The 23,841-nt window shown below is 42.0% G+C and overlaps 2 protein-coding genes and 1 non-coding gene across 4 annotated transcripts in view; 2 read left to right on the forward strand and 1 right to left on the reverse strand.

The window, feature by feature from the left end:
- The window catches only part of FAM122B (family with sequence similarity 122B), a 39,250-nt gene that overhangs the window by 7,603 nt on the left and 7,806 nt on the right, over positions 1-23,841 (forward strand). The window contains exons 3-10 of one of the 2 annotated variants that reach the window (XM_033137537.1): positions 4,738-4,794; positions 9,014-9,057; positions 9,147-9,201; positions 9,378-9,479; positions 12,372-12,460; positions 17,392-17,456; positions 18,084-18,180; positions 19,007-19,576. In XM_033137537.1, coding sequence (XP_032993428.1) covers positions 4,738-4,794; positions 9,014-9,057; positions 9,147-9,201; positions 9,378-9,479; positions 12,372-12,460; positions 17,392-17,456; positions 18,084-18,180; positions 19,007-19,157 — 660 coding nt within the window. In that variant the 3' untranslated portion in view covers positions 19,158-19,576. The remainder of the gene's footprint in view (positions 1-4,737; positions 4,795-9,013; positions 9,058-9,146; positions 9,202-9,377; positions 9,480-12,371; positions 12,461-17,391; positions 17,457-18,083; positions 18,181-19,006; positions 19,577-23,841) is intronic. The other variant, XM_033137538.1, reaches the window with a different exon arrangement.
- On the forward strand, positions 3,545-3,679 carry LOC117040547. Its single transcript, XR_004425874.1, has one exon. It is a non-coding gene; the product is annotated as a small nucleolar RNA U109 (small nucleolar RNA).
- MOSPD1 (motile sperm domain containing 1) overlaps positions 23,003-23,841 on the reverse strand; it is a 28,699-nt gene continuing 27,860 nt past the window's right edge. The window contains exon 6 of the mRNA XM_033137539.1: positions 23,003-23,445. Within this exon, the coding sequence (XP_032993430.1) occupies positions 23,414-23,445 (32 nt within the window). The 3' untranslated portion in view covers positions 23,003-23,413. The remainder of the gene's footprint in view (positions 23,446-23,841) is intronic.

Raw genomic sequence — 23,841 nt, forward strand, 5'->3', positions numbered from 1 at the left:
AGCTCTCCAGCTTTTTTGGGACTACAATGCCCACCATCCCTAGCTAACAGGACCAGGGGTCAGGGATGATGGGAATTGTAGTCCCCAAACATCTGGAGGGCAGAGTTTGGGGATGCTTGCTCTAATATGACTCTCCTACCAAGGAGTTAATGCTCTCGTGTCCAGATTGTGCTCTTTTAGCATTTATTAAATTCACTATATTAAAAAACCTGACATACATAAAACCAAGGAGAGATAAGGAATGGAAAGTGACCCCACGAAAAGAAACTTTATAGAGCAAATTTAAATCCATCCAATTTAAATTGGCTTAATCTTGAAGTTCAGTGACCGTATTTTCCCATCTATAAAATGCCCCCTATTTGGGGGGACTCATATTTAAGAAAATGGGGGGGATATATATAAGGACCCCCCCATTTTTTACTATGATTTTTTAGGGGAAATTTACATGGAAAAATACGGTAAATAAAAAAAAATAAAAAAAATTCCAGTATCACTTTAGAGACCAACTAAATTGGTTCTGGGTAGAAGCTTTCATGTGCATGCCCATTTCTTCTTCAAAAAAAAAATTCTTCCAGTAGCACCTTTGTTGTTGTTGTTGTTCAGTCGTTCAGTCATGTCCGACTCTTCGTGACCCCATGGACCAGAGCACGCCAGGCACGCCTATCCTTCACTGCCTCTCGCAGTTTGGCCAAACTCATACTAGTTGCGTTGAGGAACACTGTCCAACCATCTCATCCTCTGTCATCCCCTTCTCCTTGTGCCCTCCATCTTTCCCAACATCAGGGTCTTTTCTAGGGAGTCTTCTCTTATCATGAGGTGGGACCTTAGAGCACCTTAGAGACCAACTAAGTTTGTTCTTGGTATGAGCTTTTTTTCTTCAGATACACTGAAACAAAAGTCACCAGACCCTTATATATAGTGAGAGAGTGGGGAGGGGTATTACTATGAAGGGTGGTGGGAATGGGTGATTGGCTGATAGGTGTGGAAAACCTGTTGGCGACTGATAATGACTGCAATTGGTCTTGCAGGAAAAGGCATCTTGATGAGATCTTAATCTGGAAGTGTAATCCAGTTAGAGTGAAGTCGAGACACCAGAGGTCCGGGAAAAGGGAGTAAAACACTCTTAGACCTTCTGGATCCTTGTAGTGATTTACATCAATCAGAGAATAGGGCGGTTCATAAAAAAAACTTTCTTCTAAAATGCCTGCTCCAAAGGTCTTACCTTACTACACTATGGATTATATAGCTATATCTGAAATTTATTGCATATCAGTTAATATCTCAACCCTCCTCCATGAAAATAGCTGTTTACTTGACCGTTTTCCTATGTCGTGAAGGCTGAAATGTCAATTCAGTGGAGCAGGATCAAGATACTAACTGATATGAATGAAATTTCAGAGATAACTATACAATCCCGAGTGTAGTAAGATAACACCTTTGGAGCAGGCATTTTCAAAAAAGAGTTTTTTATTAATTGCCCTAATCAGAGAACCACTTTTTAAGATGGCAAAAGAGATGTCTTCATCGCCAGTTGCAATTTCCAGTTCCTGCCGGCTGACTCCGTTAGGAGGAGGCCATAATGTATCACCATCTTTCGTTATTTCACTGTCATTGATTACCCTCTTTATTTTTGTTTGTTCAAGTTTTATTCATTTTCAATAACAACTTTCCAATTAATGACAAATCAAATCAATCCAAATTACAGCAATAGCACACACCAATTATATTTGTAATTTGTTGTAAAAAAAGAAAAGAAAAATGTGGGACTTCCCATGGTCTAGATGTCTGGAGATAACCGTCCTCATTCACGTTTCTGCATTTCCAGCTGTTGTTCAAATTCAAAACTAATATTATCTACCCTCATTCTGAATCTGATCAGTCGTCATTTCTGTGGCTCACATCTTCTGTAGCAAAGTTTTGTGCATATGTATTAAGCATATTGTATTTATATAATGTTAGCTGCTGTGAGGCCAGGGAGGGTGGGGTACAAATAAAATTATTATTATTATTATTATTATTATTATTATTATTATTATTATTATTAAGTGTACGTCAGGTTACATACGCTTCAGGTTACAGACTCCACTAACCCAGAAATAACGCTTCAGGTTAAGAACTTTCCTTCAGGATAAGAACAGAAATTGTGTTCTGGCGGCGCAGCGGGAGGCCCCATTAGCTAAAGTGGTGCTTCAGGTTAAGAACAGTTTCAGATAAGAACGGACCTCCGGAACGAATTAAGTTCTTAACCCAAGGTACCACTGTATTGTTAACACACAGGAGACATGTCCCCCCCTCCCCCATCTCATTCTCTGCCCAATTATTTGGGTGTTCGTTCCTATTCTCTCTCCTTTGTTTGTCAAGTTCTCATTCAAGGCACCGGGCTTCATTCCAAAAATAAGAATTTTTAAATAGCAAGTCAACAAGTTCTCTCTGGTGTCTCTTAATGAGCTGTATATGTCTGTATATAATGCAGTGTTGTGGGGCAAGATTCCCGGTTGTATATAAGAACAAAAGGACACCCCACCAAGCTCCTCTGCGTTGAGTCTCCTCTTTACTTTTTGGGTACGCAGGCTTTTCTAATCCAGACATCATTATTTACAATCGTTGCTGTTTGCATGTCTCACTTTCCCGCCAGGGCGGAACTCCAACTTGAGGCCGGGCTTCCCATCACACCCGACGTAATCAAGCAAATAGAAATTGCAGATAGAAATATGGCCTGCCGGGAAACTCTGCTCTGGAGCGTAGCTATTCATGACATATCTCAAGATTGATACTGCTGAGCTTTTTTATAGGATTTTACCCCAAAGTTGTAGAGCTTTTTTTAGGCTTTATGCTGCTGAGCTTTTCTTACAGTTTTGCCCCAAAGGTGTTGAGCTTCTTTTCGGGTTGAAGCTGTTGAGCATGCAGTAAACTTTATTTCCTCTTTCCCTAACTTTTCCCAAGATGAGCAACTTGCAATTTTCTGTCTTGCAAAGATAATATTTTCAGTGCAGGAATAAATTCAGCTAATTTTGCCCCGAGATTGAATTAGCTTTAGTCTCAGTCTTTGCATGGTAGGCTAAAGTGTCAATCCTCTCCACCAGATGAACAGGAAAGATGAGAAAAATAAGTTTTGCACCTGAAATTTCACACATAAATAGCTGTCAAGGCTGGTCGATTCCTCTTCACATTACCACACAAACGTCTCTTGGTCTTTTATAATTTTTATTAAGAATTCACAAACATCATTAATAACTTCAACTATCACTCCACAGAGTCATTCAGTTCAGATACCTTCTGAGCTCTGCTTCTCCCCTGACCAGCAACTATCCAAAGGCTTTCCCCGCTCTGAGGACTGGCTTGTACCTCCCCTCCCCCGAGTTGGAGCCATCACTTAACCCTTGCCTCTGGGAACATTCTCACTCTTTCTCTAACTCTACCCTGACAATAGCGCTTCAACTCTTCATAGCCTCCAATGAAGGTGTTTTCAGGTTCTATTGTTAAAATATTCAGAGTAATATTACCTTCCTTTGCAACAGATTTATATGATGGAGTTTGACTGCATCTGCATGAGAGAAACTGTCATTCCTCTTTTCTTTTAAGAAGAATGAATATTCTTTCAATGCTATAAAAATAAGGAGTTTTCAGGGCCACCTGCCTTGGAGTAGAGGCTGAGTGGTAGTATATTTCTCCTACATTAAAATGGGTGGAATGCATATCTACCATAATCCATAGTCCTGGGGAGGTTACAGCTGTGGAAATATTAGTGTTCTTCAGGGTGGGTTAAATCACGATTTAAACCACTAGTCTGTAAGGCTTGATTTAAATCACGGTTTTTTACAGAAAGGTTCAACCTTGCTGGCATCCTCTTCATAAAAACAGAACACATAAAAACAGAACACTGAAGGTACACTTTAACTGGGTGGATTTGATTTAAATCACAATTTAAATCACTAGTCAACAAGACTTGATTTAAATCCTCTCTTTTTTTACAGAAAGGTTCAACCTTGCTGGCATCCTCTTCATATCGACAACCAGATGAAGGTTTCATTTTTGGAGGAATAAATTTTCAGAGTCGTTTTTACACTCACATCAAAAATGACTGATTTGGTTCTACTGTCAGAAATACATAGACATCATTATGAAATTATTGTTTCTGTTTGGACAACTTTTCTGCTGTACTTGATTGGAAGGAGAAAAACAATCATTTCCTTCATAGCAATTTAAACAATTTATTTCACTAAAACAATAACATGATAGCATATGGATCCATGTATGTTAACCAATGTGGTTAAACAAATTTAAATAATAATAATAATAAAACTTCGAGTTTTAGCACACATGAAAAACTTTAAACAAATCCTTCTTTCCTGATGATTAGCCTTTGGACTAGAATGTCACTTTTCCTCCAAAAGCATTTTATTTTCAAAATCCGATTTACCGTATATAAGATGCTCCCATGTATAAGATGCCCCCTATTTTGGGGGACTCCAAATTAAGAAAACACCCCATGTCTTATACACAGAAAAACACGGTACATTTAAAAAATGCGGTTTAAATTAAAATATATATATATTGTTGATTTTTATCCACCCTGGTGTTCTTACTATACAAGTTCTGTGGGCAGTTTTTATTAATGGCTTATCTTTCCGTCTTTACAAAATGGCGTGCCAGGTTCTTGAGTGAGTGTCGTCTTTCAGCCCAACCAAAGAAAGGTAACTTCTGAAAGGTCTGTACCTTCTTCCTTCTCTCCCGCAGCTGATCTCTTCCTCTACAATTCGTATCCCCAGCAGCCGACTCCATCAGATCAGAAGGGTAAGCAACATTTCACTTTTACGGGCGCTGTCATTAAAGTACAAACATATATAAAAGTTCAATAATATCTCAGTTCTTTGGAGAAAACAGTTGTCTTGTGGGCTCTGCTCCCAAAACCAAGCTCTATTTTTTTTCCTTTCTAAAAGGTTTTCCCCCCTAAAAAATAATGTCAAAAATTTGGGGGCGTCATATACACGGATATATCTCCCTCCATTTTCTTAAATCGGAGCCCCCCCCCAAAATAGGGGGCTGTCTTATACATGGGGGCGTCTTATAGATGGAAAGATACGGCAGTTAAATGCAACTTAAGAGCAAGTTCTTGTTTGCAGGTGTGGGGTCCCACAGTGTGCATTTAACCCAGCCATGGGCAAACTTGGCCCTCCGGATGTTTTGGGACTACAATTCCCATAACCCCCGACCACTGGTCCTGCTAGCTATGGATGATGGGCGTTGTAGTCCCCAAACAGCTGGAGGACTGAGTTTGCCTATGCCTGATTTAACCCTTGGCCATTGCTAATTGGAATACTCGTACCTGCATTCTAGAAGCTAAGCTATGTAATAATAATAATAATAATAATAATAATAATACTCTTGTCTAAAACCCAGTATAATGGTCTCTATATAATCTTGAACTGGAGCTTTTGTTGGGGGGGTTGTTGCTGTTAATTTTTTGTATCTTTGTTTTGGATCTTAAAATTTATGTGGAAATTGTTCTATTTGGTTGTATACTTTTTCATGTTTTTTTATTGTATGTGACTACTTTTCTTTGTACTTATGTATTTTTTTTAAATATGTTGTAAGCCACCTTGAACATGGCTGTAACTTTGGAAATGCATACCCTCCAACATTTTCCCAACGGCAATAGGGATGTCCTATTCAATAATAATAATAATAATAATAATAATAATAATAATAATAATAATAATAATTTTATTATTTCTACCCCACCCATCTGGTTGGGTTTCCCCAGCCACTCTGGGCGGCTTCCAACAGAACACTAAAAACAGAATAAAACAGGCATAGGCAACTTGGCCTTCCAGCTGTTTTGGGACTACAACTCCCATCATCCCTAGCTAACAGTACCAGTGGTCAGGGGTAGAGATGTAAAATTTCTGGAAATTTTGAAGCTTGGAAAAAAACCCCAGTTTTTCCCCGGTTTTTTTGGGGGGGGGGATGGAAATTTTCAGAAAAATTAAAAAAAATATGCTAATTAGCACTTCTTTTTTCTTTTCCAGATTGAAAGTCATTCTGTTACTTTAGAAACATAAAATATAACTATGGACAATTTTAATGGGCATAAAATTATCACAACTAGCATTTTAAAAAATATAGTGTATCCAAACAATTACCTGGTATTACCGTATATCGCGGCGTATAAGGCGACTCGGCGTATAAGACGACCCCCCAACTTTTAATGTGAAAAAACAGAGTTTGGGGTATACTCACCCAGCCCGGGATCCATGGCTGCTGAGGCGGCGGCAGAGGCGGGGAGAGCGTCCCCCGCGCCACACAGGAGATTTCCGCGCTTGCCGCCCAAGCGCACAGCGGCCCCCATGGCTGCTGAGGCGGCGGCAGCGACGCCTGGGGCAGCGGGGAGAAGCTCCCCGTCGCCGCAAAGGAGGCCTCCGCGCTTCCTGCTGAAGCGCAGGACGGCCTCCACGGCTGCTGAGGCGTCGGCAGCGACGCCTGGGGCAGCGGGGAGAAGCTCCCCGTCGCCCCAAAGGAGGCCTCCGCGCTTCCTGCTGAAGCGCAGGACGGCCTCCACGGCTGCTGAGGCGTCGGCAGCGACGCCTGGGGCAGCGGGGAGAAGCTCCCCGTCGCCGCAAAGGAGGCCTCTGCGCTTCCTGCTGAAGCGCAGGACGGCCTCCACGGCTGCTGAGGCGTCGGCAGCGACGCCTGGGGCAGCGGGGAGAACCTCCCCGTCGCCCCAAAGGAGGCCTCCGCGCTTGCCGCTGAAGCGCAGGACGGCCTCCACGGCTGCTGAGGCGTCGGCAGCGACGCCTGGGGCAGCGGGGAGAACCTCCCCGTCGCCGCACAGGAAGCCTCCGCGCTTGCCGCCCACGCCCAGCCCGGGCTCCATGGCGGCTGAGGCAGCGGTTGCGGCTGGAGCGCCGGGGAGAGGCTCCATGCAGCCAGTGGCGGGGCGGAACTCCGGGTCATGATGTTGCCGGCGTACAAGACGACCCCCGACTTCAGAGAAGATTTTTCGGGCTTAAAAAGTCGTCTTATACGCCGCGATATACGGTACATCTCTAGTCAGGGGTGATGGGAGTTGTAGTCCCAAAACATCTGGAGGGCCGAGCTTCCCTATGCCTGGAATAAAACTTCAAACATTCAAAACTTCCCTAAACAGGGCTGCCTTCAGATGTCTTCTAAAAGCCCAATAGTTGTTTATGTCCTTGTCCTTTGACATCTGACTGGAGGGCATTCCACAGGGCGGGCGCCACTGCCGAGAAGGCCCTCTACCTGATTCCCTGTAGCTGCGCTTCTCGCAGGGAGGGAACAGCCAGAAAGCCCTCCGGTGAAGACACTGCTTCAGGTCTACTGGGCCAAGGCCATTGAGGGCTTTCAAGGTCAGCACTGACACTTTGAATTGTGCCCGGAAACGTCCTGGGAGCCAATGCACGTCTTTCAGGACTGGTGTTATATGGCCTTGATCAGACTTGCTTTAACCTTACAGAAAGGTTCAACCTTGCTGGCATCCTCTTAATATTGACAAACAGAGGAAAATTTGCTCTGCTGGGGCGTTTAGGGCTTTCATGGTCAGCACCCACACTTTGAATTGTGCCCGGAAACATCGTGGGAGCCAATGCACGTCTTTCAGGACTGGTGTTATGTGGGCTTGGCAGCTGCTCCCAGTCCCCAGTCTAGCTGCCGCATTCTGGATTACCGGTAGTTGCAGTTACCGGATCACCTTCAAAGGTAGCCCCACGTAGAGTGCACTGCAGTAGTCCAAGTGGGAGATAACTAGAGCATGCACCACACTGGACAGACAGTAGTCTAGTGATGGCCAAACCTGGTCCCCTCAAGCTGTTTGTAGTCCCAAAACAGCTTGAGGGGACCAGGTTTGGCCATCACTAACAGGACCAGGGGTCAGGGATGATGGGAATTGTAGTCCCCAAACAGCTGGATGGCTAAGTTTGGCCACCACTGCTCTAGATGGCCCAACTTGGCCCTCCAGCTCTTTTGGGGACTACAACTCTCATCACCCCTAGCTCACAGGACCAGTGGTCAGGGATGATGGCAATTGTAGTCCCCAAACAGCTGGAGGGCCAAGTTTGGCTATCACTGCACTGAGATGGTCGGGGGGCAGGAAGGATCAGTGGAATTATATGGTGCCGATTGCTGCTGCTGCAGAAAGTTGAGATGTGAGCTTCCAGGTTTGAAAGCTTCCTGCAGAAAAAAATGAGCATGTTGGGGAAAATGTATCTTTCTGATACATTTATGTTCTGTGTGCATCTAGGCAGTTATTTATATTCAAACGCATACTACCCTATCATCTGCGATGGTACAGTTTGGCTGCACTATGTGATTCTGCTAATACACAAATGCTAATACACCCAGGTGCAAATTACTGTATTTTTTCAATGTATAGGTCTAGGTTTCCCCACTAACAACCATGTCAAAAATTAGGGGAGGCATCTTATACATGGATATATCTCCCCCCATTTTCTTTTTAAGCAGCATTTGAACACGGTTTGTCATGGAGTCTACTAGTTTCGAACAGTCCCTGTTGATCAGGGGTCAGCAAACGTTTTCAGCCAGGTCCCTCAGACCTTGTGGAGGGCCGGACTATATTTTGAAGAAATAAAAATGAACAAATTCCTATGCCCCACAAATAACCCAGAGATGCATTTAAAATAAAAGGACACATTCTACTCATGGAAAAACACGCTGATTCCAGGACTGTCCATGGGCCGAATTGAGAAGGCCAATGGGCCGGATCCAGCCCCGGGGCCTTAGTTTGACTACCCATGATCAGATTCTGCTGATATATGACAGGCCTTGGCCAACTCTGCCCTCCAGATGTTTTGGGACTACCACTCTCATCCTCCCGGACCACTGGTCCTATTAGCTAGGGATGATGGGAGTTGTAGTCCCAAAACATCTGGAGGGCTGTTGGCCAGTGCCTGATATAGGATATGTGGTTGATATAGGAAGTGATATTTTGCGGAGCAGGAAGTCCTAGAGAACTAAGCTGTGAATTCTTGTACTCCAGGAGGAAGGAGTAGATTTGATGAACAGAGAAGCGGCGCATGAAAGGTAGGCACAACTGAACTGCTGTTGTTTTTTTTTAAAAAAGCAACTACTGTGTTCTCTCGTTGTCACTGATAAGCCTTTTTGTGTTTTAGGGAAGTCCAAACAGCAATGCAGATAAGCCAATCATGGGAAGAAAGCTTGAGCCTGGTAATCTTTTTACAGATGTTTAATATTTTAATTCCACTCCCTGAACTTAACCAGTGAGCTCCCGAGTGGGGGATGGAGCGATTGGCCTTGCTCTTTTTCCTAGGGATCTTTGCAGTGCAGCCTCGAGGGCCGCCACGTCCTGTGAAGCTGTCAACACGACCCTTTTGTGTTCTCAGAGTGACAACGACTTGGACAAATCGGAAAAATCCTCGTCTCCAAAGAGGATAGACTTCATTCCCGTCTCTCCGGCACCTTCACCTACGAGGGGGATTGGAAAGGTACACCAGTTTGGGAGTCGCAAGGGAGGCGGGAGCATGGGAAGACTTTTCTGCGGGAACTAAATGATATACAGCGGTACCTCAGGTTACAAACACTTCAGGTTACAGACTCCACTAACTCGGAAGTAGTACCTCGGGTTAAGTCAGAACTCAGGATGAGAACAGAAATTGTGCCATGGCAGCAGTGGGAGGCCCCATTAGCTAAAGTGGTACCTCAGGTTAAGAACAGTTTCAGGTTAAGAACGGACCTGCAGAACGAATTAAGTTCTTAACCCGAGGTACCACTGTACTTTACTTTCCCATGTGTTCTGAGTCAAGTCAAAAACGAAAGCTTGCCTTGGTAAAAACCGTAGGTTCCCTACTCGCTAACAGCACAAAACATTTGATCCAAAGCATGCCACCAAATGCTGAATGCTACACGGGCAGCTGAATTAAGATTTCCAGTGGTTCGGAGCCGGATTTAATGTCAAAGTAATTTGTGCCGGAAGGAGTACCAAGTGGCATCATTTCAGCTTCCTTCACTAGCCACCCAGAGTGGCTGGGGAAACTCATCCAGGTGGGCGGGGTACAAAGGGGTGGAATAGTGAGATCCTGAGCACCAATTTTGAGAACCTGCTAGAATATCACAGTGGTCCCTGATGATGGTGCTTTTTAAGCGAGAAAAAAGCACCCGATGTTTGCAATATGTTTATAAAATTTCTTTTTTTCATATCATTTTTATTATTTTTTTTGCAAACGTTTTAAACATCACATTCAACTTACGTATAATATAGAAAGCATTTGGCTACAACAGCCTGAGACTTCCCTCCCCCTCGACTCATGGTTTTCCCAATTATTATCTAATACTACATTTTGGAATTGTAATTATTACCGTATTTTCCCGTATATAATAATTTTATAATTATATAATTCCCCCCCCCAAAAAAAAAAATTTGTCAAAATTTGGGGGGTGTCTTATACACGGATACGTCTCCCTCCCCATTTTTTAAAATCAGAGTCATCAAAAATATATATATGGGGGCATCTTATAGGCGGAAAAATACAGTAATATTAAATCCTAATCGTAAATCGACCATTTTTAAATTTTTCCGTCTATAAGGCACCCCCCGTATTTTGGGGGACTCCGATGTAAGAAGATGGGGGGGAAATGACCCCCATGTATAAGATGCTCCTCAATTTTGGACATTATTTTTTAGGGGAAAAATCAGTCTTAAAGTCGAAAAAAATACAGGACTATTAAATCCTCATAATAAATCATCCATTTTTAAATTATACTTTGCAATAATGGATAAAGTCCAGCTTGCAAAACTTCTTGCAACCCTACTTGCGAAGTTAGTTTTTTTACAATTGTCTTTCAAGTATTCTGTAAATTTATTCCAATCTTTCAGGAAAGTCTGGTCTTGCTGGTTCCGAGTTTTCCCTACAAGTTTCGGCAGCTCGCTGTATTCCATTAATTTCGTCAGCCCCTCTTCTTTCATTGGCATCTGGGGTGCTTCCATCGCTGGGCTAATAATATTCTTGCTGCAGTTCTTGCAGATAAAAACAGTCTTGCTTATGTATTTCATTACCTACAATGCCTAGTAAGAAGGCTTCTGGTTTTTGTTTTTTTCTGCCTGCCTCCCCACAGCTTCTCCCGTTGAACTCCCGCCTCTCTCCTCTCCCAGTGGAGAGGCTCCTTCCCCACCTTCCCCTCCAAGATCCCCCCTCCGACCATCCCTCTCCCAATCCCCCCTTTCTTCCTCCCTCAGAAACAGCTCCTTTCATTTTTCCGCCTTCCCTCTGACCTTATACAGTGGTACCTCGCAAGACGAATGCCTCGTGCAATGAAAAACTCACTAGACGAAAGGGTTTTACGATTGTTTAGGTGACTCGCAAGACGAATTTGTCTATGCAAGACAAAAATGAAGGCAGAAAATGCTAAGAGATAGAAAACAAAGAAGATTGCTGACTTGGTAAATGGTAGCAATTGAGGAGCAATTGAGCCAGCAGGAAAGTGGGGTGTGATACAAAATGTTAAACAGTGAGAAGGAATCAAACAGCGAGAAGGAAAAAGCCCTCACTGCAGCAGGGGTTTCAAAAGGCTGCTTTATGCCTTTGGTAAAAGCAAGGAGACAGCAATCAGACACGTGGGAGAGGGGGCCGCTGAGGCGACAGCCTCACAGCTGATCGGCAGGAGGGGAGGAGCGCATTCTCCAGCGAGTGCGGGGAGAGAAAGAGGATGCAGGAACTCTCCTTTGCTCCTATCACTATGGCTTACAATATTTCTCGCAAATGTGGAAAAAACCTGCTACTGTACTGTATGGCTTACTTTATGACTACAGTACAGTGGTGCCTCGCAAGACGAAATTTTCGCAATACGAAACGACTCGCGGAACGAATTGATTTCGTCTTGCAAGGCACCACTGTATTGCGTGTGTCTGCGGAGCCTTCCTCGCATCCCGCTCCCCCTCCCTCCCTCTGCCAAAATGTGATCTTCTCTACCGTGTGTTGCTCTATAGCATGTGTTGCTTTTACATCCAACAGATGGCGCTGTTTTTGCCAAAAACCATGTTTTTACCTATCACAGGTATGACATCTATATAATATTTTTACATAAAACAAGGCAGGATTGGAACGCAACGTGTCAAAATTCCAAAGTAATCAGTGCAGAACTTTGGGAGATTATTGATTAGGTACAAATGAACATTTACATTTTTATTTATATAAATATTTCAACATTTTTTAAAAGTTCATTATAAATCATTTCCCAGAAAGCCTTCCTTTTCTTTACGTTTCCCACAACAATTCCTTGTTTTATACATTTTAGCTAATTTCACTGGTGTTTATATGTTAATAAAACTTCTTTAAAACATTGTTTCAGGTGCTTTTCAATGCTGTGCTTGTCTTTCCTAGCAATGCTTCTCTCCCTCCCTGCAAATGTTTGTGAGTAGTAATGGACTGCCTCCAAGCCCAATTCCCAGCCCCACAAGGAGATTTTCAAAGTAAGTGACTATATCAGAGGAAGCGTTTCTTAATAATCAGTTTGACTTCTGTACTGTTAACTTATACGTGAACTATGCCTGTGAATGGAACAGATCAGGGTGGATATAAACCAATGATTTAAAAAAAAATCAGGTCTTTTTTAATCAGGTTTTTTTTAAAATCAGGTTTTTAAAATAAAATGCTTTTGGAGGAAAAATCTTTCTAAATACAGTTTTCTGTTTAAGTGACATTTGAATCTATTCATCAGGAAATCAGGATTTGTTTAAAGTTTTCATTTTTGGAAAATAATAAATTTTCAGAGTGGTTTTTACAGTTTTATCAAAAATGACTGATTTGGTTCTACTATTAAAAATACATTGATTGACAGATAATTATGATATTATTGTGAGGTTTAATAATCTTTATTGTGGCCCAACAACCTATAACATGGATTCAGAATAAAATAGATTCATACAGACAACCCCCCAGGGAAGGGAGACCGAAGCGTTCTTTGTTTAGTCTTGGGTATGTTGATCTTTGATTCGTATGACTACTGAAAGAAACTTTGCCATGGCCACTGTGATATCATTGGACTTGTCGTCCAGAAGATATCTGGTATAGTAGGCTTCAGATTGACCCGGCCGATTTGCCAATAGTGGTTTAATCAAGAGTTCCCTAGCTTGATCATATTGTCTGCAATGCAATAAAATATGCCTCGTGTATTTTGATAAGGGATACCCTCTCAGTCTGCCGTTTGACACTTCTGGTGGGAATACATTTAATCCGGCTTTGGTGAAAAGACGCCGATATGTTGGTACAGTGGTGCCCCGCTAGACGAAGGCATTCGTCTAGCGGAAGCCTGTCTCGCAAAACAAATTTTTGAATGGGCTTGCCTCGCAAGACGAATTTTTTTCATCCATGAGCTGGTAAACTCCTTGTTGTTTAGGTATGGAAGTAACCCCTTCCCTAGGCCAAAGACTGAGATCTTGACCCAGTATCTCAGGGCAACCCACCATGGACATTCACCTGTTTCTAAAAATAGTATTGCATTTGGAACACAATTTGGAACTTGTAGGAGGGACCGGAGAAATTTTGCCTGGAAGCCATCGGAACTAGAGAATGAGCCATTTCACCAGACATTTGAGGCATAAAGGAGTTCAGAGACAGATTTTGCATTAAATACCTTAATGGCTGATGGAACATAATGGCCTCCCCTTGTATAAGAGAATCAAAGTCTAGCCAGTTTGCTTACCTCCGCCTTTTGATAGGCGGTCTGCCAATGATGTTTCCAGGTCTTGGAATGATAGAATAGAAGCCCTAGGTACCGGACGAATTTGGTCTGCTCTGGTTTGTGACTGTCTAGTAGCCATTTACTCGGGGAGAATCTCTTCTCAAACACCAGGACTTTTGATTTTTCATAATTGATGGATAACCTATTACCAGAGTAGTAGTCTGAGAATTTCCTTAGTTGGTAGTTCAAGCCAGGTCTGGTTTGGGAGAGGATGGCCGCGTCATCCGCATACAGCAAGAAAGGGGTCTTTCACGTCCCTATTTTGGGAAGATGGCCATCAGGGTCCATTAAGCTTGCCTCTAAGTCATTCAGAAATAAACTGAACAAAGTAGGAACCAAAATGCATCCCTGTCTCACTCCCCTGTCCATCTCAATACAGTCCGGGAGCTGGCCCTGCAACCCACACCTAACCTGCAAATTGCTTCCACAGTACAGGGAATAAGATAATAATAAGATATAGGAGACGTTTATCCTTCAGTACTAGATGTAATTTGGACCATAGTTGGAATCTGGGGATGGAGTCAAAGGCAGATTTCAGGTCCATAAAGGCCACAAAGAGTTTTCCCTGTAGAGTTCTGGTGTACTTCTTGGGTAGGAGGGACAGCATTAGACAGTGGTCTGATGTTGAGTGGTTCTCGCGAAAAGCAGCCTGAGCTTCAGATAGTATATTACAGTCATTTAGAAAAGTTGTCAGCTTGTTACAGAGAAAGCAGCTCTCTTACTGGAAAAGAATTTCAGAAACAGATTTGAAAGAGAAGTGGCTGAATTGCAACTTATTACTCAACTGAAAATAGAGATATTGGATTCCTGTCTCATTGCATATGCTAAAGCTATTTTTGGTCATCTGCATACCATCCCTTGCTTTTTCCTGCAGGACTAATTGCAGTCATTAACACTCGTCAACAGGTTAACCATACCCATTGAGTCCTACTACCCTTCGGAGAAAAACCCTGCCCCACCCTCCCTCTATATATCAGGGTCTGGGGACTCTCCTCCCACTATATATCAGCGTCTGGCGACTTCCGCTTCAGTGTATCTGAAGAAGTCTGCCTGCGCACGACCGCCAAGTGTTATTATTATTATTGACTACAAGTATTAAGAAGATGTCAGTCATGGAGGCACAGGTCTGTAATCCTTTTTAATGGAAAGTTTCAGCCTTGCTGGCATCCACTCAATATGGACAAGCAAAGGAAGGTTTCCTTGCTGGAATAATAAAATCCTTTATTTCCTGAGGATGCTAGCATCCTCTCAATATGGACAAGCAGAGGAAGGTTTCCTTGTTGAAATAATAAAATCCTTTATTTACAGAAAGGTTTGTTGGAATTCATGATTTGCAGGCAGGTTAGCAAGTTTGCAGTTAGAATTTCCACAGCGTGGGAATACAGAACATGAAAGGAGACCCAGCAACAACCAAGTGATTGGCTGAGTTCCTTATATAGACATGACCTAGTGTGGTATGGTTAGTGCTGAGGAGTTGCTGAGAGTGAAGAAGTCGTGTTGTAAATAGTAACTTGAGAATAGCTTGTATGTTTGCTGCTGTAAATAATAAAACAACAAGAACCAAATTACTAGTCAGCAGTTTCTGTTCCTGCTCGTCGTCCAGCTGGGCAACCTCAAGAGTTGCTCAACAATCGCTGCATTACTCTGCTAAGCTGTGCAACAGGTGAAAACACTTTGAAGGTTCAGATGGCTTCCAAAGTTTTTAACAAGGTTCAGCCTTGCTGGCATCCTCTCAGTGTGGACAAGCGGAGGAAGGTTTCCATTTTGGGAACCGTAAAATTTCCCATCTCCTATTACCCTTCGGAGAAATACCCCACCCCTCCCTCTATATCAGGGGTAGCCAACTCCCAAGAGACTGTGATTTGCTCACAGAGTTAAAAACTGGCAGTGATCTACTCCCTTTTGGGGGGGATTCGGGTCAAAGTTGCTGAGCTTTTTTCAGGGAGGAGGTAAAATGTTGAGCTTTTTTAAGGGGAGCCACAGTTCAGCTTCTTTGGAGGAAGCAAATGATCTACCAGTGATCTACCCGTAGATCACGATCTACCTGTTGAACATGCCTGCTTTATATATAAGGGTCTGTTGACTTCTGTTTCCATGGATCTGAAGAAAGGCACATGCACACAAAAGCTTCGACCCAGAACAAACTGAGTTGAACTCGTGAGGAGCTGCTGAACCATTTTTTTATTTTTATTTATTTATTTCGACTGCTACCCCCCTGGACAATGTGTGGCTTCATATTTGTTATTCTTATTTGTTATTTCTTTTATTTCTACACCCCCCCCATATCCGAAGCTCTCTGGGTGTTTCATGTTAAAAACCACTTGCATAAAACCAACATGAAAACCAGATTATCAGTTGTACAATTTAAACATGTTGTGTGTTGCCTTACTTGTCTACTCAAATACAGCCGCAACATGTAGCTAATGAATGTAATAAAAATGTATTATTATTAATAGTAGAATGTCACCCCAAATTTACAATTTCTAAATATACTGTACCTTTCAGTTTTCTTACACTGTTCTTAATATTTTGTTATTTGACACACCTGTCAATAACCTTAACAGTTCTATACATCGGCTTTATTAGCATCAGTTAGCTACACTGGTTAGTGAGCTCTGATCCACAAGTATTATATTTACCTGTATGGATATCCTAAAAAAATTATTTGGTATGTATTCCTTATTTATTGTTTATTCGTTATTTAATATGCAGGTTGCTTCAGCACTGTTTGAAACGTCAACTCATTACGTTGACTACTCTTTGGTGAGGGATGGATATATCTATATATCAAATTACAGAAAGGGTCCACCTTGCTGGCATTCTCTGAATATGGACAAGCAGAAGAAGGTTTCCTTTTTGGAATAATAAAATCCTTTTTGTACAGAAAGGTTCAACCTTGCTGGCATTCTCTTCATATTGACTTGCGGAGGAAGGTTTCCTTTTTGGAATCATAAGTTTTCAGAGGTGTTACAATTATATAAAAAATGACTGATTTAGTAACACCATTAGAAAAAATTATGAAATGAGGTTTAATAAGTTAATTGTTTCTATTTTGACAACTTTTCTGCAGTACTTGATTGGAAGGAGGAAAAGAATCATTTCCTTCATAACAATTTAAACAATTTATTTAACTAAAGGAATAACATTATAGCACATGTATCCATATTTGTTAACTGATGTGGTTAATTATTATAAATACACCTTAGACCAGGCATGGCCAAACTTGGCCCTCCAGCTATTTTGGGACTACAATTCCCATCATCCCTGGCGACTGGTCCTGTGAGCTAGGGACGATGGGAATTATAGTCCCAAAACAGCTGGAGGGCCAAATTTGGCCATGCCTACCTTAGACTGAGTTTTAGCATTTAAAGCAAATCCTTGTTTCCTTGATATAGCCTTTGGACTATAATGTAACTGAAACAGAAAACTAGAAAGATTTTTCCTCCAAAACTTTTATTAAAAATCTGTTTTAAATTTTTTTTAAAAATTGATTTAATTTTTTTAAAAAATCCGGGGTTTTTTTCTTCTTCTTTTAAATAAAAAATCATTGATTTTTATCCACCCTGATTATAATCTTGAAAACATCTTTAAAGTCATTCGTCTTGTCACCTCTGAAGTTTTCCTGTTCCTAGAAAGACCATAATCCGGCTTTGATTTTAGCAGGAGGAGCCAGAGTCCAATCAACTGCATCCGGCCCAGCGCTCTTGGTCCCATCAAAAGGAAAGGTATGTGCAGAGGCAGATGAAGGTGGGGGCGGTGCACCCCGAGTGTCACTACTGAGGGGGGTGACAAAATGCCAGGGGCCCCTCGCCACAGGGCCTGTGGCCCTCCCAAGCCACGCGTCTCTCCTGCTCTAGATCAGGCATCGCCTAACTTGGCCCTCCAGCTGTTTTGGAACTACAGCTCCCATTGTCCCTAGCTAACAGGCCTAGTGGTAAGGGATGATGGGAACTGTAGTCCCAAAACATCTGGAGAACCGAGTTTGCCTATGCCTGCTGGCTTCCCTCTGTCCCTTCAGCTGGTTTTTTCCTTTTCAGATCTTTGTATCGCCCTTTAAATTATCATTTTTTGACCTTTATATCCTTGCAGCCAACTCTTTATTTCTTTGGTTTATCATTGCTGGATTTATTGCAGTCCCGCTAGTGTCTTCACATTTTTACAATGATTGTTCATACACCAAATAAATTTACTCCATCTGGAGGGCCGGACTTTGCCAGGCACCCCCAAGCTCAGCCCTCCAGCTGTTTGGGGACTACAACTCCCATCGTCCCTACCTAACAGGACCAGTGGTAAGGGATGGGTGGGAATTGTAGTCCCAAAACACCTGAAACAAATCTGCTTGATTTCGATAGGCGAAATGGAAACCGAAAGCCAGCCCAAGAGACTTTTCCAAGGAACCACCAACATGCTTTCTCCTGACGCGACACACCTTTCCGACCTTGGCTCATGGTAAAATTAATCTTAATAATGCATCTACCGGTACTACTCATCATGGCCCAGAAATGGTTTGCCATGTCTTTTGATGCTCTAGTGTTCCAAAATAGTTCCTACCATGGGTGGATAAAAACCAATGATTTCTTTTTAAAAAAAATTTTTTTAAATCGGATTATTTATTTGTTTAAATAAGACTTTTATTATTATTTAAATAGGGTTTTTTTAAAACTTAAATCAGATTATATATATATATATCGGGATGTTGGGTATCTTTTTACTGAAATCAGATTTTTTAGATTTAAATCGGATTTTCAGAATAAAATGCTTTTGGAGGAAACATCTTTCTAAAGATAGTTTTCTATTGAAGTGACATTACATGAACATGGATGAAAATCAAGGATTTTTTTTAAAAAAATTAAAAAAACAGATTTTTAAAGAATTAAATTTTATTTAAATCAGATTTTTTTTTACTTCAATCAGATTTTTTTGATTTAAAACAAAATGCTTTTGGAGGAAAAATCTTTCTAAAGATTTTTTATTTTAAGTGACTACAACTCCCATTATCCCTAGCTAGCGGGACTAGTGGTCAGAGAAGATGGGAATTGTAGTCCCAAAACAGCTGGAGGGCCAAGTTTGGCCACCGCTTCTCTAGATAAGGCATGGCCCAACTTGGCCCTCCAGCTGGTTTTGGGACTACAGCCCCCATCACCCCCAGCTCACGGGAGCAGTGGTCAGAAACATAGGAGTTTGCCTATGCCTGCTCAAAGATGCTCCTGAAACATTTTATATATTTATTTGATGTGCCCTGACTGAAGCTTGCGGTTTCCCCTCGTGTCCGCAGCCTGCCCTCGGACGCTCTTGACGGCAGTTCCAGCGGCATCAGCCCCTCCTCTGACTCCCTGGCCAAAGGCGGTGGCGCAGCAGAACCGCCTGCCGCCCGATCTGAACCCGCTTCCCCATTCATCTTGATGGATGACCTTTCCCCCAAGTGACTTGCGCTGCCGCCCACCTGGATGTCTGCCCATGCCGTCCTTTTGCTATACCCACCTACAGAGAAACTGGCAGCATAAAATCCCAAGGGCACCCGGATTAGGAGCGCCGAGTGTGAAACACCCACATCAGCCTTCCTCCTCAGCAACATCTCCTGGCGATTTTAATCCTCCTTTTAATAGACGCGTCAGGCCCCAGCGCTGCCTGGCTTGCTGGTTTCCCTTTTAATTCTTTTGCCAACGTGTGCTCGGTTTTCCTTTTAACTATGAATTATTTTGTGAACGTCTCCTCGGATCGGGACTCTCCTTTCAAAGAAATGACACCCACATTTCCTCCGAATTCCCGGAAAAGCACCCCATTTATATTCACATTAAAAATGTCGGCAGGAAACCGGTCGCTGTCACCATCCCTTGTTCTGAAGGTAAGAATGGAGTTGAAATAAATGAGTTTACTCTAGGTCAGGCCTAAGCAAACTTGGCCCTCCAGCTGTTTGGGGACTACAACTCCCATCATCCTTAGCTCACAGGACCAGTGGTCAGGGATGAGGGGAATTGTAGTCCCAAACATCTGGAGGGCCGGAGTTTGCCTATTTCTTGAGATGGAGGAATGCCGGTGTAAACTATGAGAAGAACACTTAACTATGGCAAACATCATTTGGTTTGGGGTGCAAGAAATGATCTATTCCAGGCTTTCTCAACCCTCCAGATGTTTTGAGACTACAAATCCCATCATCCCTGACCACTGGTCCTGCTAGCTAGGGATCATGGGAGTTGTAGGCCAAAAACATCTGGAGGGCCGACGTTGAGGAAGCCTGATTTATTCCTTCTCGCAAGAAGATCCAATCGGGCTTAATCTCTTTTTCTTTCTTTTTTTTAAAAATGCAACCAATTTGTAATTACTGTGTCACACTATTTATTATTTATAATTCTGTAAAATAATAATAATAGTCTGGTGAATTATTAGAGTATTTTTTTATGATTGAAGCCCTTTCCCCAAGTCCTGCGATCGCTGGCTGATCTGTATCGATAGGCAACATTGTCCGCCGGATTTGTGCGTTTCCGGTTCCGAATGTTTCTTGCCGTTCGGATTTGGAAAACTTTGATTTCCTTCCTTCCTTCTGAGAAATTTGAAGTGAGATTGTGCTTGTCTGGCTCGGAAAACGGGGAAGAAGAAAAAAAGGACATTTGGCTTTCCCCTTCCTGGAATTTTCCTTTGGAAAGCATTGGTTTGGAATCGGAGTTGGGCCTCTTGTTTCCTGTTTTCGCCTGGGAGAGAGTTAAGTTTCCTCGCCTCCAATAAATGTGCATATTGTAAAATGTCACCCAGAGGTATCTTAATAAATATTTTTAAATGAGTATTTTATCTGCATGCACACGAAAGCTTCGAGCCAGAACAAACTTAGTTGGTATATATATATATACACATACATACATACATACATACAGTGGTGCCCCGCTAGACGAAAAAAATTCGTCCTGCGAAAATTTTCGTCTAGCGGGTTTTCCGTCTAGCGAAGTGGCAATGACAGCCGCGCTTTCGCTAAACGAAAAAAAAGACGAAAATTTTTCATCTTGCGAGGCAGCCCCATAGACTTTTTCGTCTAGCGAGGCATTCGTCTAGCGGGGCACCACTGTATAATGGGCGTGCGAATTGTATGTGTAGGTACACTGTGCTGTCTTGGCTGGTGTCTCAGCTGCTGCTAAATAAAAAATCTGATTTAAATCCAAGAAATCAGATTATTATTATTATTATTATTATTATTATTATTATTATTATTATTATTATATTTTGTTGGAAGCCGCCCAGAGTGGGGTGGGGTATAAACAATAAATAATTATTATTAAAATAATTTTATTTTATAATAATTATAAATTATAAAATATTAATATAGTATTATTAATTTTAATAATAACAATGTTATTAATTGATATTAATATACTTTTAATTAATATATTTTATAATAATAATTTTATTTTATAATAATTATGCTTTCCCTGACATCTCCAGGGGAAAAGACACACGTGGAACCCATGATAACAGCTGCCAGTCAGTGTTGACAACACTAAGCTAAACAAAGATCTGATTCATATGAAGAGGGTTTCCTATAGTCCCAGCAATACAATACCTATTACACAGGATGTTATCTGTAGCTTAGAAAAATTATATTATATAATAATATTTTTATTTTATTTTATTAAAAATAATAATTTTAAAATACAAGTTGTCAATCCTCATCCGTGGACTTACTGGCTCCTGTTTGACATGGTACTGGAACTTCAGAACCGTAGCTGTCAGGTTTTCAAACCTCAATTCAGGAAAGGCTGAACTGGATGCCTTTGGATAGAATTGATCATTCTTGCTTAGCCTCAGTTCCTTGTTCTTTAAAATAAGAACACTTGAGGCTTATGTGGCCAATCCCAGGTAAGCTCAGAGTGTTTGAAAGCACTGCATGACCACATGACAGGGTGGATAAAAACCAATGATTTATTTATTATTATTATTATTATTATTAAAAACAAAAAAATACAAAAATGGATTTAAAATAAAATGCTTCTGGAGAGAGTATCTTTCTAAAGATGGTTTTCAATTTAAGTGACATTCTAGTCCAAAGGCAGCAGTGTCAAGCGTTGCCAAAGGCTTCGCAACGCTGTCCATGGATCAGAGTGGATAAAAATCAGTATTTTTTTAAAAAATCAAAAAAATAGGATTTTGTTGTTGTTGTTGAGCTTCTTTTTACAATTTTACCCCAAAGTTGCTGAGCTTTTTAAAGGATGCTTTCAGTGTGTTTCCCCACACCCATGCTTGAGAATACAGCAGTGATAGAATCAATGAATAGGTTGCCGTTGGCAAACCCTCTTCTTAAATGGTAGACCAAGTTACAAGATGTGGTTGTCATGTGAAACGAAGGAGCTATCCCCTACTACAGGCATGGCCCAATTTAATTTGGCCCTCCAGCTGTTACAGTTCCCATCATCCCTGGCCACTGCTCCTGTGAGCTAGGGATGATGGGCGTCATAGTCCCAAAAGATCTGGAGGGCCAAGTTGGGCCATGCCTGATCTAGAGCAGTGGTGGTCAACTTGGCTCTCCAGCTGTTTGGGGACTACAGTTCACATTGTCCCTAGCTAACAGAACCAGTTGTCAGGGATGATGGTAGTTTTAGTCCCAAAACAGCTGGAGGGCCATGCCTGTGCCTACTATGCACGAGCTGCCCTGAAGTGCAGATACAGCAGTACCTCCGCTTACCTAACCCTCTGATTACATAAACTTCGGGATACGTAAGCAGCAAACCTGGAAGTGTTTTACTGGGTTTTGCCGCATGCACAGAAGCGCTCTACCACACCACACACAGAACAGGCACCTCCTGTTGCGAAAACTTCGGGATCTGGCCGGACCTCCGAAATGGATCCTGTCCGCAACCGGAGGTACCGCTGTAATGTATTAGTTATTTTGCAGATTTGGCAGTCAACAATTCATCCAGCATAGTTGTATGGTTGTAAAAGCTTGTCCTCTTTTCTCCTTTTGTAAAAAGGGTGCCAGGGGGCCGATCCACTGTTCCCTGGACTATATATTGTGGGGGGCCGGATTATATTTTTTTGGGGGGGGAATGAACTAATTCCTATGCCCCACAAATCACCCAGAGATGCATTTTAAATAAAAGCACACATTCTACTCATGTAAAAACACACCAATTCCCAGACGGTCTGCGGGCCGGACTGAGAAGGCGATGGGGCCGGATGCAGCCTTAGTTTGCCTACCCATGCTCTGGGCCATTTCTCTCCCCACCCCCCTTTTCTTAAACTGGAGTCTCCAAAAATAGACGTAAAAACACAGCAGCTTCCACCGTCGGGCTTTCTATTCCGCCATCCTGGCGTTTTTATCTGTATTTAAATTTGCAATACTTACAGGCAAATGAACACTGCTGGCTCCTATGGCGGTAAAACACTGAAGTCGACGTGAATTTAAAAACATGCAATTTAAAAAGAAAGCGCAAATGAGATTTTTGCATGGTAGACATAGGTAGAAAAGTTTCTGCCAATTCCTTTTCTTGCAACCATTTCATAGCTGCTAGTCAAAAAGCGCCTCCAAGTGAAAGGTGAAAACAGAGTTAAAACTTTCCTTTCCAAAAAAAAAAGAGCGATGCAAATCACCAGATGATTTTTGCACCCAAACAAGAGTTAGAGGCACACGTTCAGGATGCGGATTTAAATGCGGTAAAAAAGAAAAAGAAAAAAGATGGGCACCCAATTGTGTTATCGCTCATGTTCTCAGGATGACCATAGTGATGAGACCTGCAAGTATCAGAAGAAAAATCCAGTTATTTCAGCTTAACTTGAGAAATAACCCACACCGAGGTTTGTTAGGTGGGGAGGGGCGGCGTGTGTGAAAGCTTGTTCACCAGGAGCCAGATACACGTTTGTGAATATTTGTGAAACGTGATTTACATGGACAACTCATCTCTGTACAAATGCCGAAATGTCAGGGGGCTCAGATTTGCTTTCAATTGTAATCAGGGTGAATTGGATTCAAATCGATTTCAATAACGATTAAAATCTCTCGTCAGTAAGACTTGATTTAAATCATTTTTTTTCTTACAGAAAGGTTCAGCCTTGCTGGCATCCTAATATTGACAACCAGAGGAAGGTTTCCTTTTTGGAATCGTAAATTTTCAGAATACTTTTTAAAAT

The sequence above is a fragment of the Lacerta agilis genome, chromosome Z (genome assembly GCF_009819535.1).
Source record: "Lacerta agilis isolate rLacAgi1 chromosome Z, rLacAgi1.pri, whole genome shotgun sequence".
Classification (NCBI taxonomy): domain Eukaryota; kingdom Metazoa; phylum Chordata; class Lepidosauria; order Squamata; family Lacertidae; genus Lacerta; species Lacerta agilis.